We start from the raw sequence: 15469 nt of genomic DNA on the forward strand, positions 1-15469 counted from the left end.
TGGGGTTTAACTGTACAATGGTGGTGGGAGGAAAAGAAAAAAAAAAAAAAAAAAAATCAGGTCTCCCCTTATATTCTTAATTATTAACACAAATCACAAGGCATTTTTTACAGCAGCAATAGGACTTCCCCACTTTTTCCTTTACTTTTTCATTGGTATTTCTGTTCGATGACAATTAAATGGTTGGTATTTGCTCAAAAATAGAACACAAATACCGAAGCAACAGGAAATCTACATTTACAGTAAATTCTATAGAATATCTGTTCTTAATCTAGCAATTATTATTTTTTATTTTACAGAACGATTAGAAGCAGCCTTGAAACTGAAAAGCTCAGGCCACTATTAGAAAAAAACATGAATAAAATTAAACAATGAAAAAGGAATTATTGTTAATTTTCCTATTACTTCTTCAACAAAAGTTCAGTTGAAATGCAATTGCAATCCAGAGATTTTAATTTTTTGGGTGGAAATGAAGAGAAAAATAAGCAATCTGCATTCTCAATAATGAAGCCATTAAGTACAGAAGCCCAGCACAGTAACGTCAGCACAGCATAAAATGAGTACATCCACCAGCCACCTCCTATAGTTGATGTCATGATCATAATATTATAGAAGCCAGCAAACAAAATAAATAAATAAAACCACAGTAACAACACATTAAGTAGCCAAATGAACAGCAACTAAGCACCACTAATGTTATTACTTTAGTACTCAACTTATCAAGCATCCAAAACAACAGCAAAGGCTTGCAGAAAAGTTGTTCTTTTCCCTTACCTTTGGCTGTCTGGAATATGGATACTTTAGCAGGTTACTGGCTGGCTGATTGCTAGTTTTCTTGAGAGCTGGCTGGCTCCCCTCCAGGCAGACTGCTGGCAAATTTATATTAGTCATTTCCCTCTCTGTCTCACCTAATCCACTTCAGGCCCATTTCCAATCCAATACTGTCTTCAGCTTCAGGGGTTCATTTTTCTCCCCAGATTTATTACTATTGCATAAGACAATTTACTAAATAAACACCAAAGTAGAATAATGTCCATTATCATCCCATAGAAATACTAAAACGTCTTACCGTTTCTCATTCTGTAGGTCCACAGTGAATAGAAATAACATTTTTGCAAGCAAATATTAAATGTGCTGGGGTACATTACTTAGGCTGCAAACTTTTCTGTATCATTAAAAGGCATCTCACATTCATGTATTACAGCAGTAAGGATAGAAGCCCTGAAACCACACAGTTTAGCTTTCGATCTAGAAAGTGATGCTTACTACTCTAAACATGCAATTTGATGTTTATGTAATAATACTGGAGACAAATGATTGAAAAGGATGTATGTTTTAGATCCCTAATATCTCCACATAACAGGGAACAAAAAAAAAAAAAAAAAAAAAAAAAAAAAAAGCAACAAGACTGTTAACAAATGTTATCAAAATGGTAAACAGCATCTGTTTTCACTCATGCATAGGTATCTTACCTGAAGTGTTTTATCAGCTCCACATGATGCTATTCTTTGTTTATCCTTAGAAAAGCAGGCATGGTAAACCGCATCTCTATGTGGACGAACAACCAGGCGGTAAAGGTTTTTCAAGGATTTTTTATTTCTACAGGGTAAGACAGCTGATTTTAGAGGAGTAGGATTTCCTAGTGCCTTTTTACTATTCAAAATCCTCTATAAAAAGATAACACTTTTTCACACATCTTGAAGAGCAAGCTTTATAACAAACCATCCAACCAACCCACTATACCTTACCTCTCGCTCTTCATGCTGAAGTAGTAAGGGAAACATGAATTCCAACAGCCACTCAAGAGTTTTTATTGCCCTCTAATAATAACAGCTTAGAGATCAAGAAACATAGCATGTGCATGAAAAACTAACATGCTACTTTATAGGCAAAGCTGTTGCACAGCAAGACACAGTCTCCCTAATGACATTTCATGATCTGCTTTTTTACAAATACAAATGTCTTCCTGAGAATTCTCGTTCTCCTGCAGGATCCTTTTCTAGCTTATTCAAAAACATCTGTAAATTTTTAGTAAATTTATTCAATTTTCACAGCAAAAACTCAATTCTTATCACTATATATTTGAATAAAATCTATGACTATCACTGCATTTCAATCAGAGATTAAGTACAGAATCTAACACACCTTATATGACTCCTGACTCACTTTAACAAAAAATTAGAATTGGTAGCAACCATAATCATCCTGTTTAGCCTAATCATAATACAGAAAGCTGTCACTGTAATAAGATATTTCTGGTGTTGAACAGATTGTTACAAGATTAATTTTTTTCTAAAGTCAAATGAATCAATGTACTTCAAGTTTTTATCATTAACTGTTTTCAACCTTCAGGCTTAGCATTCAAATAACAGGTAAAACATCTCAAAACAAAGTAGCTGCACTGTAGAATGAAAGCAATTTTTCACTGCAAAATACTGACTCATCTAAGCCAACATTTTTTTCTTTTGCTTATTTTAATAAAGGTAAAATTGCTGGTCAAAAGAGCAGCGTATTCACCTACACATCCTAAAACCCACTTTTAGAACCTTACTCTAGGATGGGAGACATCTGTCTCTAGTTCTGCTGATTTCAGTCATGTTCTTCAGCCTAAGTCTCCCACATCCAAAGTGAAAGCCCTGAACTACCTGGAAACAGACTCTTCTGAATTATGCCAGCTTCCAAGAGTTTTTGTTAGAATCTGTCAGCTATGCAAAATGAAACAACCAAATATTGAAAGAGAAGACCTAAATTAAAGTATGCCTGGATTAACCTTCCTGGTTATTCCATAATTACTTGACACAGGATCATTCTGTTTTGTAACCACCGAGGACTGCAGACACCAGAAGAGCAACATCAAACAGAAGAATCTAACAGAGACAGTCACATGGTCAGATAACTACTGGACTATGCTGGAAAAATGTTTAGATATGTATACTTTTTCCTTAAACAACTTCCAAAATATGAAAACAAAAAAAAATTATTTAAATAGAAGAAATGTGAAGACTGGGTAGAGATTACAAAGCATTTCGCTATTGTCCATCTAATTTCAAAAACTTTGCAAGTTAGCACAAATGCTCTCCTTTTTACAGTGTACATTTTACTAGAAAACCTAAAAACATACTGTAACATACCCAATACTTGCACTACCATTTTAAAAAAATAAATATTTAGAGACGGTTCAAAGTATCTTACACTCATCTTTGTACAGTTATTTAAAAGGAAAAACCATTGAGTACAGAGTAAATCTACTGCTCTATTTATTTCCATGTAATTATTACTAATTTGTGGCCTTACATATCCAGAGTTCCCCTCCTCCCACAAGTTCTTGAAAATTGTTTCACCTTCTTTCCCCAGAAAAAACACAGCAGTTCTTAAAGGTCTTTATATTAGCCATATATTGTATTTAGTTGTACATTACATCATTTTCTTGGATCAAGAGACCAGCATATCAGTAGATGAACTGCAGCTACTTACGTCCATTCCAAATAAAATGTTCCTGTTTCTCTTTGAGCATGTAGCTTGGCTTGTTGATACACCTCTGATGTCTCTGGTTGGCAAAGACCCAGCTGTATAATGTCAGGAAATGGCTGTCGTCCAAGAAGGTGCCCATTTAAAGACAGAAATTCCTGGAAGTTCTCACGTATTGTGCTATCCTGTGTACAAAGCAGACAGTATTTCATAACATAGAAAGTGGATTTATTTCCTAAGTGCCCTTTGCTTTTTTGATTTTCTATACAGCTAATATTCTTACAAAAGCACTTAGTTCTATTTTTTTTTTAGTTCTATTAGCAAGTATGCATGATAGACTGAAATATTTCATTATCCTATTCAAGAAAGCATATTATCCTTATTTTTCAAATAAAAGATAATGGCAACAGTGACTTATTCACTGCACATTGACTGCTTATTATCAGAAAGACTATTCCAAGCCACCAACAAAATTCCATACCTCCTGAAAAGCAGAGTACTACACGTACCCACCATTAGGTATTGTTGCTCACCTCAGTTACTGAGTTCTACAGTCGATTACTTTGGCACATACTGAAGTTACAACTAAAACTGAAAACTAAGTTTTCTTCATTTTTTCCTTCTCCAGGTTAAAGTTTAACTTAGTACTGGTTTTAAGTTTCAGGTTTTTAAGCTTTCTATTTATCTCTCATATATACACACATCCAACAAAATGCAATTGCAAAACAGAAAAATATGTTTGGAACAGACCGATCATTTACCTTTTAGCATCATACCTTTTGATCCAGGACTGAACTATACTCTACATATTCATGAATCAGATGAGCAGGCCCTACCAATTCTGTTTTAGCTTTAATCCAATCTAAAGAAAACATAAGATCACGAAGTTCCTACAAGAAATAAAAATTTAAGTTCAGAGTGTAAGTTTCACAACAGAATCTACTTACGGGGAAAAAGAAAAGCACAGGAAATATATTAGGTATTTAATAGGCTTCAGTGCAATTGTCTGTAGATAAAAACTTAGGCAATTTCCTGTTTGCTGCGTCTTACTCTATAAGGTATGAAAATTCTGGATATAGAAGGCCAAGCTTGCTATTTTAATGCAAAAGACCACTCTTTGATACAGCTAGTCGGAGAAGGGATAGGAATACAAACCAAACCTTGACTTCTATAGCACACAAGACCTGGTTTAAGATACAACTCTGAAAAAGCTTCTTCTGGTCCAGTCTAGCAAAGATCATTCTGCTAATAGCGATCTGCTGTTCTTCCTAACAGTTGCTGAATTTGAATGAAAGCAAAAAATCTGTTATAGTTACATGTAATTAAAATGAGAAGGCTACTTAAAAGGCAATCAGAAACTGCAAACAGAATTATTAGAATAGAATATTTCTGTTGGAAGGAACTTACAATTACCATCTAGCCAAATTGCCTGACCTATTCTAGTCTGACCAAAAGCTAAAGCATGTTAAGGGCATTGTTGAAATGCCTCTTGAACACTGACAGGCTTGGGGATCAACCACCAAACTGTTCCAGTGTTTGACAACCCTCTCGGTAAAGAAACACTTCCTCATGTCCAGTCTAAACCTCCCTTGACACAGCTTTGCTCCATTCCCACATATCCTATCACTGGATGCCAGGGAGAAGAGATCAGCACCTCCCTCCCTCTCCACTTCCCTTCTCAGGAAGCTGTAGGAGGCAATGAGGTCGGTTGCCCCTCAGCCTCCTTTTCTCTGAACTAACCAAATACAAAGTCCTTACTGCTCCTCGCAGAACATTCCTTCCAGCCTTTTCACCAGCTTTGTTGCCCTCCTCTGGACACAGTCAAGGTACCTTAACATCCTTCTTAAATTGTGGGGCCCAGAGCTGCACATAGTCCTTGAGGTGAGGCTGCACCAACACTCAATATAGCAGGATAATCGCCTCTTGTGACTGGCTGGTTATACTGTGGTTGATGCACCCCAGGATGCCATTTGTCCTCCAGGCTGCCAGGGCACACTGCTGACTCACATTGAGCCTGCTGTTGGCCAGCACCCCTAAATGAGCCCTTTCGGCAGGGCTGCTCTCCAGCCACTCCTCTCACAATTTATACTTGCGCCTGGCATTACTCCATCCCAGGTGCAGAATCTGGCATTTGGACTTGCTAAGTTTCATCCCATTAATCACTGTCCAATGCTCTCCAATCTATCTAGATCCTTCTGCAAGGCCTCTTGCCCCTTAAGAGGTTCAAAAGCACTTCCCAGTCTGGTATCATCAGCAACCCTGTCAATGGTGCGTTCAACTCCTGCATCTAGATCACTGATAAATATGTTGAAAAGGACTGGCCCCAGAATTGAACCCTGAGGAACACTGCTGGTGACCAGTCACCAGCCAGATGTAGTCCCATCCACAACAATCCTCTAAGCCCTGCTGTTTACCCAGTTCTTCACCCTGAACACCATGTGCCTGCTCATCTTGCAGATGGACAACTGGTCCAGAAGGACGCTGTGAGGGACAGTATTAAAATCCAGAAAAATACATCCAACCGCCTTCCCTTCATCCACTAGACAGGTGACCTTATCATAGGAGGATAGCAAAGTAGTTACACAGGACTTTCCCTTTGTGAATGCACGCTGACTGTGCCTGATGACCGCATTATTCTTTAAACTCTTTTCAATAGTATGCGGTATAATCTTCTCCGTAATTTTTTCAGGAACTGAGGTTAGACTAACAGACCTGTAGTTCCCTGGGTCTTCCTCAGGCCCTTTGTGGACTGGAATAATCCTGGCTAGCTTCCAGTCAGCAGGGAACTCCCCAGACTCGCAAGACCTTTAGTAGCTGATCGAGAGAGATCCCACCATAACATCCGCTAGTTCCCTAGTACTCTGGGATGAATCCCATCAGGCCCTATGGACTTGTGAACATTCAGCTGATACTGCTGGTTCCTTAGAATTTTGCTATCCGCAAATGGAAAGTCACTGCTACCACGCTCGTGGTCCTTCAACTCAGGGGGCCGGGTAGTCCAAAGTCTGTCAGTATTATTAAAGACTGAGGCAAAAAAAGCATTTTTTCTTCATCCCTATTAGTCAGATGACCATTTTCAAGTATTGATCCAATGTTTTCTTTAGACCAACTCTTGCTATTAACATATTTTTAAAAAGCCGTTCTTGTTAAAAAAAGTACTGGCTGGGATCAGAAAAACCACTTAGAGACAACGTTTCACAGGCTCAAAGTATATTCCAATTTAAAATCAGTAAATACCGCAAGGATTAAAAGATTATCATGGTTAAACAAAGAAAAAGAATACCTCACATATTTGTTAGCTTTCCAATAAATAGAAATCATGCCTAAGTAATGAGAAATAAGCAATACAAAGAGTATAAATTCTAAGAAGCATAGAGTCATAATGAGACAGGCTAAAGAAACTCTAAGAAGCTTATTCTACAAAATATAGAGAAGGTATGTTTCATTTTTCCAATAGGTTGAAATTAAAGAGACTGAGATAATAAAGTAAACATGATCCAAAAAACCCTAGATTTATAGGAACCTTCATAATTAATGCGGACTACAAATTGTGAATATACAAAGTGTATTTTATATGACTAGTCAGATGAATCATCTCAAAAGACGTTCAACTGAAAAAGTTTGAGTACACATGAAATAAAGCAATCAGCAACCAGGACCAAATGCTATTCAGGGCAAGAACTCTATAGATGTTCAAGTGAAACTACTAAAAGTATTAGTCTTCCTGCATGATCTGCATCTTATACTAGCTCAGTATCTAAAGAACAGCAATTTTTTAAAGGCACCAAGGCAATCTTGGAAACAAGAGATCTGCCCATCTAACTCTTTCTGGATATTTTGTGGCTGTTGAAATCTGGTAATACAAAGAATGAACCTTTACACACAAATTAGTATGACATAAGAGGAAAAACCTCACGACTTCTTTGAAAAAAAGTATCTAATTAATCACATTCTCTGAAGAAATCAATTTACTTCTACTATCATACCATAAAGCAAGCCTGGGTTTTCAAAAAGCTTTAGAGAATATTTCTTATCAAAGCTTCTTAAAAAGAAGAAGAAAAACACAAGCTATTATGATACAAAATAAGAAATCTTCTCAAGAATTGGCTGGAAACATGAAACACAGGGTAGAAATAAAGTCTTTTTCTTAACAGACAGTGATTATCAGTGGAGCCTCTAAAGGACTCTGTATTGAATGTTCACCTGTCTGGACAAAAGCCTGAGAGAAGAGAGGTTCAGGTGGGGAAAAAGCCTGAGGGGAAAGGCAGTGGTAATGGTGGGCAAGGAAGGAAACAGATGACACAAGTCAGAACTCACCTTCTGCATGTTGGCACCAGCCATGTGATACGCTAGAAAGTTATACCAGTACATGCAATCCTCTTGAGATGAAACAGGCATGTTAAGTTTGTAATGTTTCTTGTACTGATTTACTATGTTTTTATGTAGCTCCTGCAATGTGAATCAAAACACACTTTCAGTTAACGCTGTACCAAGGTACGGGCTGGTTTCAGTATCAAGGAATTAGAATTATTATTATTATATTGTATGTAGTCTTAAGGAATACTATTACTATTATTTCTCAATCATAATACGTCAACAAACGAAATAAGGAAAGCTTACCTTCCAAAATTGTGCATTTAACCTAACTTATTGATTAAGACTTCACCAGAAACATTTTCTGGATATTAAAAGACAGAAAAACAAGCTGTTAACCTTCCTTCTTAGACTGAGAATAGCTATCAGATCACTCTCCACATTAAATGTGTGTAGCTAACAAAAAAATACCCTTACATATGTAGATCTAAAGCAAGTCTAAAAACTTGCCTTTTCTTTTTATCTATGCTTTCTGTCCTGTCCTTCAGAACTGATAAATTTATTTGGCCCAACTTACAGGTCCTCTCCCTGCAAGTATTGCCCTAAATTGAAAAAAAAGGAGTAAAAAGCACTCCTCTGTATTAAAGAAAACACATCCTGTTCTGGTAGAATTTTGATGGCTTTGGAATCATCAATGGAACATTCCGTCTCCTGCTGGAAACATCTTTGACAAAGAAATAATAGATATAGAGTCTTCTCTCAGGTTAGCTTCTTAGCTCCAAGTGGAAGCATCATGAAATCACTCCATAGTTTCAAGTTGAAAATAAACGGTTTTAATTTTAACTTTTATTGTTATATATATAAATATATAATTAATTTAATAAATTAAATAAATGTAAGAAGAAAAATACTAAGTTTAACTACATTATGAACCTATTCTATGAAGGTTCTGTGGACAATGTTTAACAAAGGAACATTTTCTGAAGAATGCCCAGCTTCAGAGAATGAAGTTAAAAGTAAGTTGATTATTCAATATCCTACCTGAAGCTGGTTGCGATTCTTCTCTGTGAGAAAGTCAAGTTGAAGATCATGTAAATAATAATGGAATGATTTCCCATTACGATCACAAAACAATAGCGATTTGTTAACAAATTCCTGTAGTATATCTTCGACTTCTTCAGTTTCCATATCCCAAAGAATACAAAGAACCTAAAAAAGCACATTAAAAGAGAAAAGAATCAGAACTAAAGGATAACATGACTTGTATGAATATCATAAAAGGCTACCAATTAACTGACAACAACACACATTTTAACAAATAGACATATTACAAACATTACAAATGGTCATATTACAAATATTACAAATGGTAATAAATTAATTTTATTAATAATACAAATTCTTCCATACCAAACTACAGGACAGATAACTTGTATTATCTCATCTTTTGTCTATTTTTGCTGATTTATGCTGATCATACCTTTATCTTAAAGGAGACAAATTTCACACAACAGCTTTTAAGCCTTCAGAGAGCTTAATTACAATCTAATTAAAGAATTGAATATGGAATGCATATTAAACATTATGAATACATTTATTCAGTTACGATTTTTTACTTTCAGTACTGACAATAAGTCATGATACAATAATGGACCCAATCTAGCAATTGCTATTAAGGTATGTACAGCATGAGTTATATGCAAAAATTATAAATTTTATGAATTCTTTAAAGTTATTGTTTGTATCTCACTAAAAATGATGAGATTTCTGCATTGCTGTTATTACCTTAGTAGGTACTTTAACATCTTTTGGGAGGATAGAGAGGTCTTTATAGTAGTCTTTGTAATTGTCATTCAGTTGCTCAACACTTATGGACATTGCTTCATCAAGAGCTTCATAATCATAAGAAGAAGATTTTCTTATTCTTTTGAACTGCTTATTCTGCAGCTGTTTGAGATAGTATTCCCAACGATTAGGGAAGTCTCGTAATAATGCACCTATTAAGGATATCACAAGAGGAGAACCTGAAGGAAAAGATTAATTTAATCTTAGAGGTTTTCAAGGAACACAATCCAATAATTTAGTCAAGTGGTTTAATACATCAGGTAATTTTCCCAATACATTGATTAAATTTTTGAGGTGTAGCAAACCGACAAACAGAACATGTCATCCATGTAGACACCAGCAAACTCACCAAATTTAAGTGTAATAGGGGGGTGGGCAGAAGATACAATTAAGAAAACTACTCAAAAATCAACATGAGACACTTCAATTTAGTTCAAAAAAACCAAAAAGCATTTAACAAACACTTGTGTTTTACTTAATCTGTACAGTATTAAAGAATGTTCCCTCCTCTATTTGTAAGTCAAAACCTAGAAGAAAAAAAATCCATTCAGTGGTAAACAGTATGTTAAAGAGTGGCAAGTATACCTTTGCATTCCCTTACAAGGCAGTTAGCTTGCTCTGGCAGTTCTGATATTTTCATATTCACAAATAAAGATAAAATCTCCAATCCTTTCTCATGTGCTAGTCCACTTTCCACATGAACCTCATATTTATTGCCTAGACACAGAAACATTGGAAAAATGTAAAAGAACATTAAAAACCCTACGGAAATTGTGAGTATTTTCCAAGTAAAATTTTGAGCAAAGGACCTGGTTCATTGTTTTTTGTGTGTAGTATTTTATATGCTTAGTACCGAGAAGAGTATAAATTCTACTTTAGCAGAATCAAGCTTGCATTAGAGAGACAAAAAAATTAGACTATGACCTAATAATTACAACTGCACTATGGGCATGTCATAGTAGTGACTGCTCAATAGTGTCGAGATAATCAGTCTAACAGCAGCAGTGTCACAAAGATTAATTTATCCTTTTAAGGATCATTGCACTCTTCAATGTAGACATACAATTTTCAGGATAACATGTAACATTTATTGCACAAAGAATATAACATCTTACAGAGCAGAATTCTAAAACTTTGCCATTTGTGCACAAGCTGATAGACATAGATTCCATCAGATTCTTTCTGAAAGTTCGCAAGAACAAAATGCATACATATGCACACATAATCTGTGGTGCAGGAAAGGAAACTGTTCCTTACCAGACACAGCATCTGTTATGCTCCTGTCCCTGCTGGTGATAAGAACCTGACATTGATTATCAAATGCTTTTAATACCCAGGAATCCCAGATGTCATCCAGGATCAAAAGAGATCTAGCGCAAAAAGAAATATTGTAGATTTCAGATCAACTATTAGTGCTAAAATACAGCATTTAATTTTAATAATGAAGTAACGGTTTCAGAATTTACAATGTATCACTACATAAGTTTTTATATTAATACGCAAAATATTTTAAGATGGCATTAAACACTATGCAAGAAAGCTGAATGCAAGTATCTCAAAAAATCAAGATTTTACCATTTATTATTTTATAGCTATAACTGAAATGAAAACAATAGTTTTGAGAAATATTTCCATTAGTAGATGCCAAGAAAAATAGAAATATTTACTGTTTTCCAAGTCATCAGATATCATAAATGAAGAAAAAAGTTGTCCAGGACTAGATAACAACTCTGCTTGACACAGGCCAGTGATAAGCTTTGTGGGAGAAACCATTTCAGTTTCCTTCCAATTCAAGAGTTTTCAGGTTTGTTCTTTCATCTTCAGAAAGCTCTATGAGACTAATCCTCTAGTGAAGGAACTGTCTTGGATGATGAGGCTCTTTTTACATATACAACATTTTTGTACCTACATATTTGAAACTTAAGGCTAGTCACATTTGCAGGTGACTACATGGAATCTCACCAGAGTAACGTATAGTAGACTTGCCCACACCTGCCTATTTCTGACAAAGAAGTTACTGCAAACTGTTTTTAAAAGGTTGGTTCCAAGGGAGCAAGAAGTCGAAAAGACTGGCTGGCAAACAGATTTATAAAAAGAAATAACAGTTATTTGTGTGTTTTGTGGAGGAAACAAAGTTCCTGAAACACAATCCTACAAACAGATTACATTTGCTGACTTTTTTTTTTTAAAGGGATGGAATTTTCAGCTACACTAGTCATTGGTTAAATTGCCCAGTTAACACTGAAGCATGACAAGAGTCCCCCGTTTTTTTTCAGCTAAATGACGCTTATGCCATCAATGCCTATAAATAAGGATTTTGTCCTTCATAAATATGTGCATACACATCATACCACATTTTCAATGTTTTATGTGAGTCTTAGATACCCATATGTCATTTTTATACAATTCCTCTATTAACACCCATTTGATAAATGCGAGGGTTTTCAAGAATACTATCATAGCCATATATTACTAATTTTATGGTACTTTCACACTTGAAAATATGCTGGGCAGCATGAATAACAGCTTGATTTTATTTTCTAATTAATCTGAGAATTTCAAAGTCCTCCTAATCTTTTGATGCCAGTGACTTTCTTCCTCAACCACACACACAGATTTTAAGCTCTAATTAGAATTATTAAAAAAATTAAACAAAAACAATAAACCCAAAACACTCTGAAAACAATCACAGGAGACTTAATTCTGAAATATTTCTTTAAAGAATACCATAGTTTCAATTTCTTAATTCCAACGAAATAAATAATGCTATTTTGCTCAGAAAGTTTCCATTCAACTAATATTTTAATCACAAGAAACGTACTGGATTCACAGTTTGAATCCTTTGACTAATACTTTATTCCCAAGAGATATAGTGGGTTGACTATTTGAATCCAGAAATAGATGAAGTGACTTTCTGTCACCAAAGAGAAGTTCAGTGCACAGCAAGCTCCCCCACAAGCTGCAGATCTTGTGAAGCTTTGTTTTCAATACACTTGCACCCTACACACCTCACTCCCTAGTACGTTCCCCTTTACCTCCTCCCATGCTCACTATGATTTCTGAGATAACCCATCATCATCAAGACTTTCAGTTTGTTTTTATGACATTCTCACATATACCTAGCGGCAGGATGCAGCACAGGCTGTGTAGCATGTTCCCAGCTCACGTGTCCATGCTGCACAGTTAGCAAGACAACAAAATGTCTCCCTTCAATTAATTCTGTATACCCCTTTTCACCACTGAAGGCACCTACTTGGATTTCTTTTCTTTATCCAACTGACAATTTTCATGAACTTACACAATTTTCAAGGATATGATTCCTACAGTTCCTACCTTTACAGCAATTTTGGCAATAAGCTCAAAGGGTTTAGGATAGAGGAGAAGGGAAAGAGCAAACGGGACTAAGATGAACACTATGAGAAAAGTTTTATAATCAGTTCTTGTCCCTGCAATCCCTGCACTTGAGGTACAATCATTCTCTGCAATACTCCTAACATCTGTTACTTTATCTTGAAACACATTAATGAACATTCCCAGGTGAATAGCATCCTACATGAGATAGCTGGCAGTCTATAAGGAATACGCTGCCACAGCTGCATTGAAATGCCCTCCAATAAAACCAAGTGCCTAACTGTTTCCAAAGCTGTAATTTTCTCTTTTCCCCTCAGTTTCCACAGAATACAGATGCTCTTTTGACAAAACACAGAAAGTACCTCTTAAATGAGTCACTTTGTGCAGTACAAACAATATAGCACAGCATAGTGTATCAACCATGTTAGGTTGTCATGTTACTTGACTGTAGAGTAGCTGCCAACTTCTGCAACAGCTCATTGCCATAGCGACACATACACCCTAAAAGAAAGTAACACAGTTCTCCACTCAGAAGGAACTGTGATGTTTTGCATAAATTGAACATCCAAATTTTTCTGTATTGAAGAGATTTGTTTTGTTTGTTAATGAATAAAAAATAACAAGAATTGTATCAATGGAGACAACCAATTAACATACTTCAGGGAAACCTGTACTTTCAGTTTAAAGTGTCTTGTTTGCACTTTTCATATAAGACTTCCACAAAAATTAAAAAATTTCTTGTGGAAGACCTGGCAGCGTTTTTCAAATCTTTTCCTCCTGAGAATATTTTTTTTCTTGTACAAAAATGCCAGTATTCTTCTACTCTATGTCATCTATAAAGATAATAACGTTGGAATATTATTCCTGATACATTTCACTCACATGCAGGCTTGTTTAGTTTAGTACAGATCTTCCCAGAGAGTAATGAAATCCTCAACTAATAACTACAGCTATTGCTCAAAGATGAAAGAAGTTGTGCAGTGACTGAGACACTGCTTGATTAAATCAAGTCACTTCTCCTGAAGTTTGAAAGCAACTGGTTTCTTGGCAACCAATTATTGATCATATCATGAAAACATGCTTTCATTTTGATAAATCTAGACCAAATCCTTTAAAATGATATCGCCTGTTCCGGAAAGAAAAAAAATTTTCTGCAGTGATACACACCCTTTTACTGCTGTATGATCCTTACACATCAGCGAAGCGTTCTATGTACATGAAGAGAACATTGAAAGTTAGAGCAATTCTTATTTCCAACTGTTTGTTCCCAACTTCCATTATTAAACAACTCGTATTTTTTCAAGCAAATGTGACTCCAGCACAGCTGGTTAACATATTTCACTAACAGAAGCCTTATTAGCCTACGAAATATATACATATCCAGGACAAGACTACAATGTGTCCCTTAAGTTACTCCATTAAAAAAATACATCTAAACAGGAACAGACTTACACTACATGTGTTACACATCTGCCTCTAACATCAATTTATCCTTCAGGTTTTGTACGCTTATCTGGACCTACTTATACTTTTATCAGCAAGTCAGTAATTTAGAAAATTCTAAATTTAGAAAATTTAGAAAATTCTAAAAGTATTGTTAGCTTCACCTTGAACAACACTTCATAATTATCTACAGTAAAACAGAAAAAAGAGGAAGCAAGAAGTGAAAGAGTTAGGAAGCAGGTTTACAAAAAAAAACCATACAAACAACAAACCACAAACTACATGCCACAGACACATGTAACCACAACACAGACACCACAATGATTAGACCGAAGTTAGTTGGCAAAGTTTTATCAGTTAAAAAAAACAGTGTTCCATTTTACTGACATTACCTGGAATATTTACGTAGCATCAGCAAACGAAGACGATCTTTAGCCTCCTCAATGTTAAGTGGTGGCCTTTGTGAGAGGGTAGAGTCATGCTCTAATCTACTACAGAGATTCTGAAGTTTTATTAGGAGCCCTGCTTTGTCCTGTTTTCCAACAGAGATCCAGTGAACTCCTCCTGGAAAGTAATCTAACAAAAAAAGCAATATTAATCATGCCATACATTTAAAATCAGAAATCAACTAGCAGTTTACGACAGCAATCAGTAACTCAATTTCAATTAAAATATAAAACTGTAAAGTCTGTTGCAAGCCAGCCTTGCAACTGTACCATTAACACCGAAGGATGGTTCTAGAAGATCACTACTTTTTTATTTTTAAAGGAACAGGCTCTGTAGGGCAAGTTCCAATGAAGAATTCGCACTGCCACTGACGCTGTCATCCCTCCTCCCTACATGCCTTCCTACCTGTCCCTCACCAACCCCTTCTGCATCCATCTTCTTGCTAGTCTGACTTAGCATTTACTTTTTCAACTTTGCACTACTGTAAGAGTTCAGAGTTTAGGATGTGAAAATTATCCCAAATCAGTGAACAAGAAGGCATCTAGAAAAGTCAGCTGTAGCAGAGAATGCTGTAGTCACTATCTCTAGATCACATTTTCTA

At 35.7% G+C, this 15469-nt stretch overlaps 1 protein-coding gene across 12 annotated transcripts in view; it reads right to left on the bottom strand.

Moving 5' to 3' along the window:
• Positions 1–15469, bottom strand: part of APAF1 (apoptotic peptidase activating factor 1) — a 41248-nt gene that overhangs the window by 18234 nt on the left and 7545 nt on the right. For 9 of the 12 annotated variants that reach the window (XR_008822066.1, XR_008822069.1, XR_008822067.1 and 6 more), the window contains exons 5-13: positions 14814–14997; positions 10885–10997; positions 10213–10344; positions 9568–9806; positions 8824–8991; positions 7786–7917; positions 4245–4358; positions 3475–3653; positions 1473–1599 (exon numbers count right to left, since the gene is read on the bottom strand). Coding sequence is in view for 6 of the 12 variants with exons in the window: in XM_056340221.1 (XP_056196196.1) it covers positions 1473–1599; positions 3475–3653; positions 4245–4358; positions 7786–7917; positions 8824–8991; positions 9568–9806; positions 10213–10344; positions 10885–10997; positions 14814–14997 (1388 nt within the window). In the remaining 6 variants the exon portion in view is untranslated. Of the gene's footprint in view, positions 1–785; positions 867–1472; positions 1600–3474; positions 3654–4229; positions 4359–7785; positions 7918–8823; positions 8992–9567; positions 9807–10212; positions 10345–10884; positions 10998–14145; positions 14187–14813; positions 14998–15469 lie in introns of those variants that run through there. The other 3 variants (XM_056340222.1, XM_056340223.1, XM_056340225.1) reach the window with 3 other exon arrangements.

The sequence above is a fragment of the Falco biarmicus genome, chromosome 5 (assembly GCF_023638135.1).
Source record: "Falco biarmicus isolate bFalBia1 chromosome 5, bFalBia1.pri, whole genome shotgun sequence".
Classification (NCBI taxonomy): Eukaryota; Metazoa; Chordata; class Aves; order Falconiformes; family Falconidae; genus Falco; species Falco biarmicus.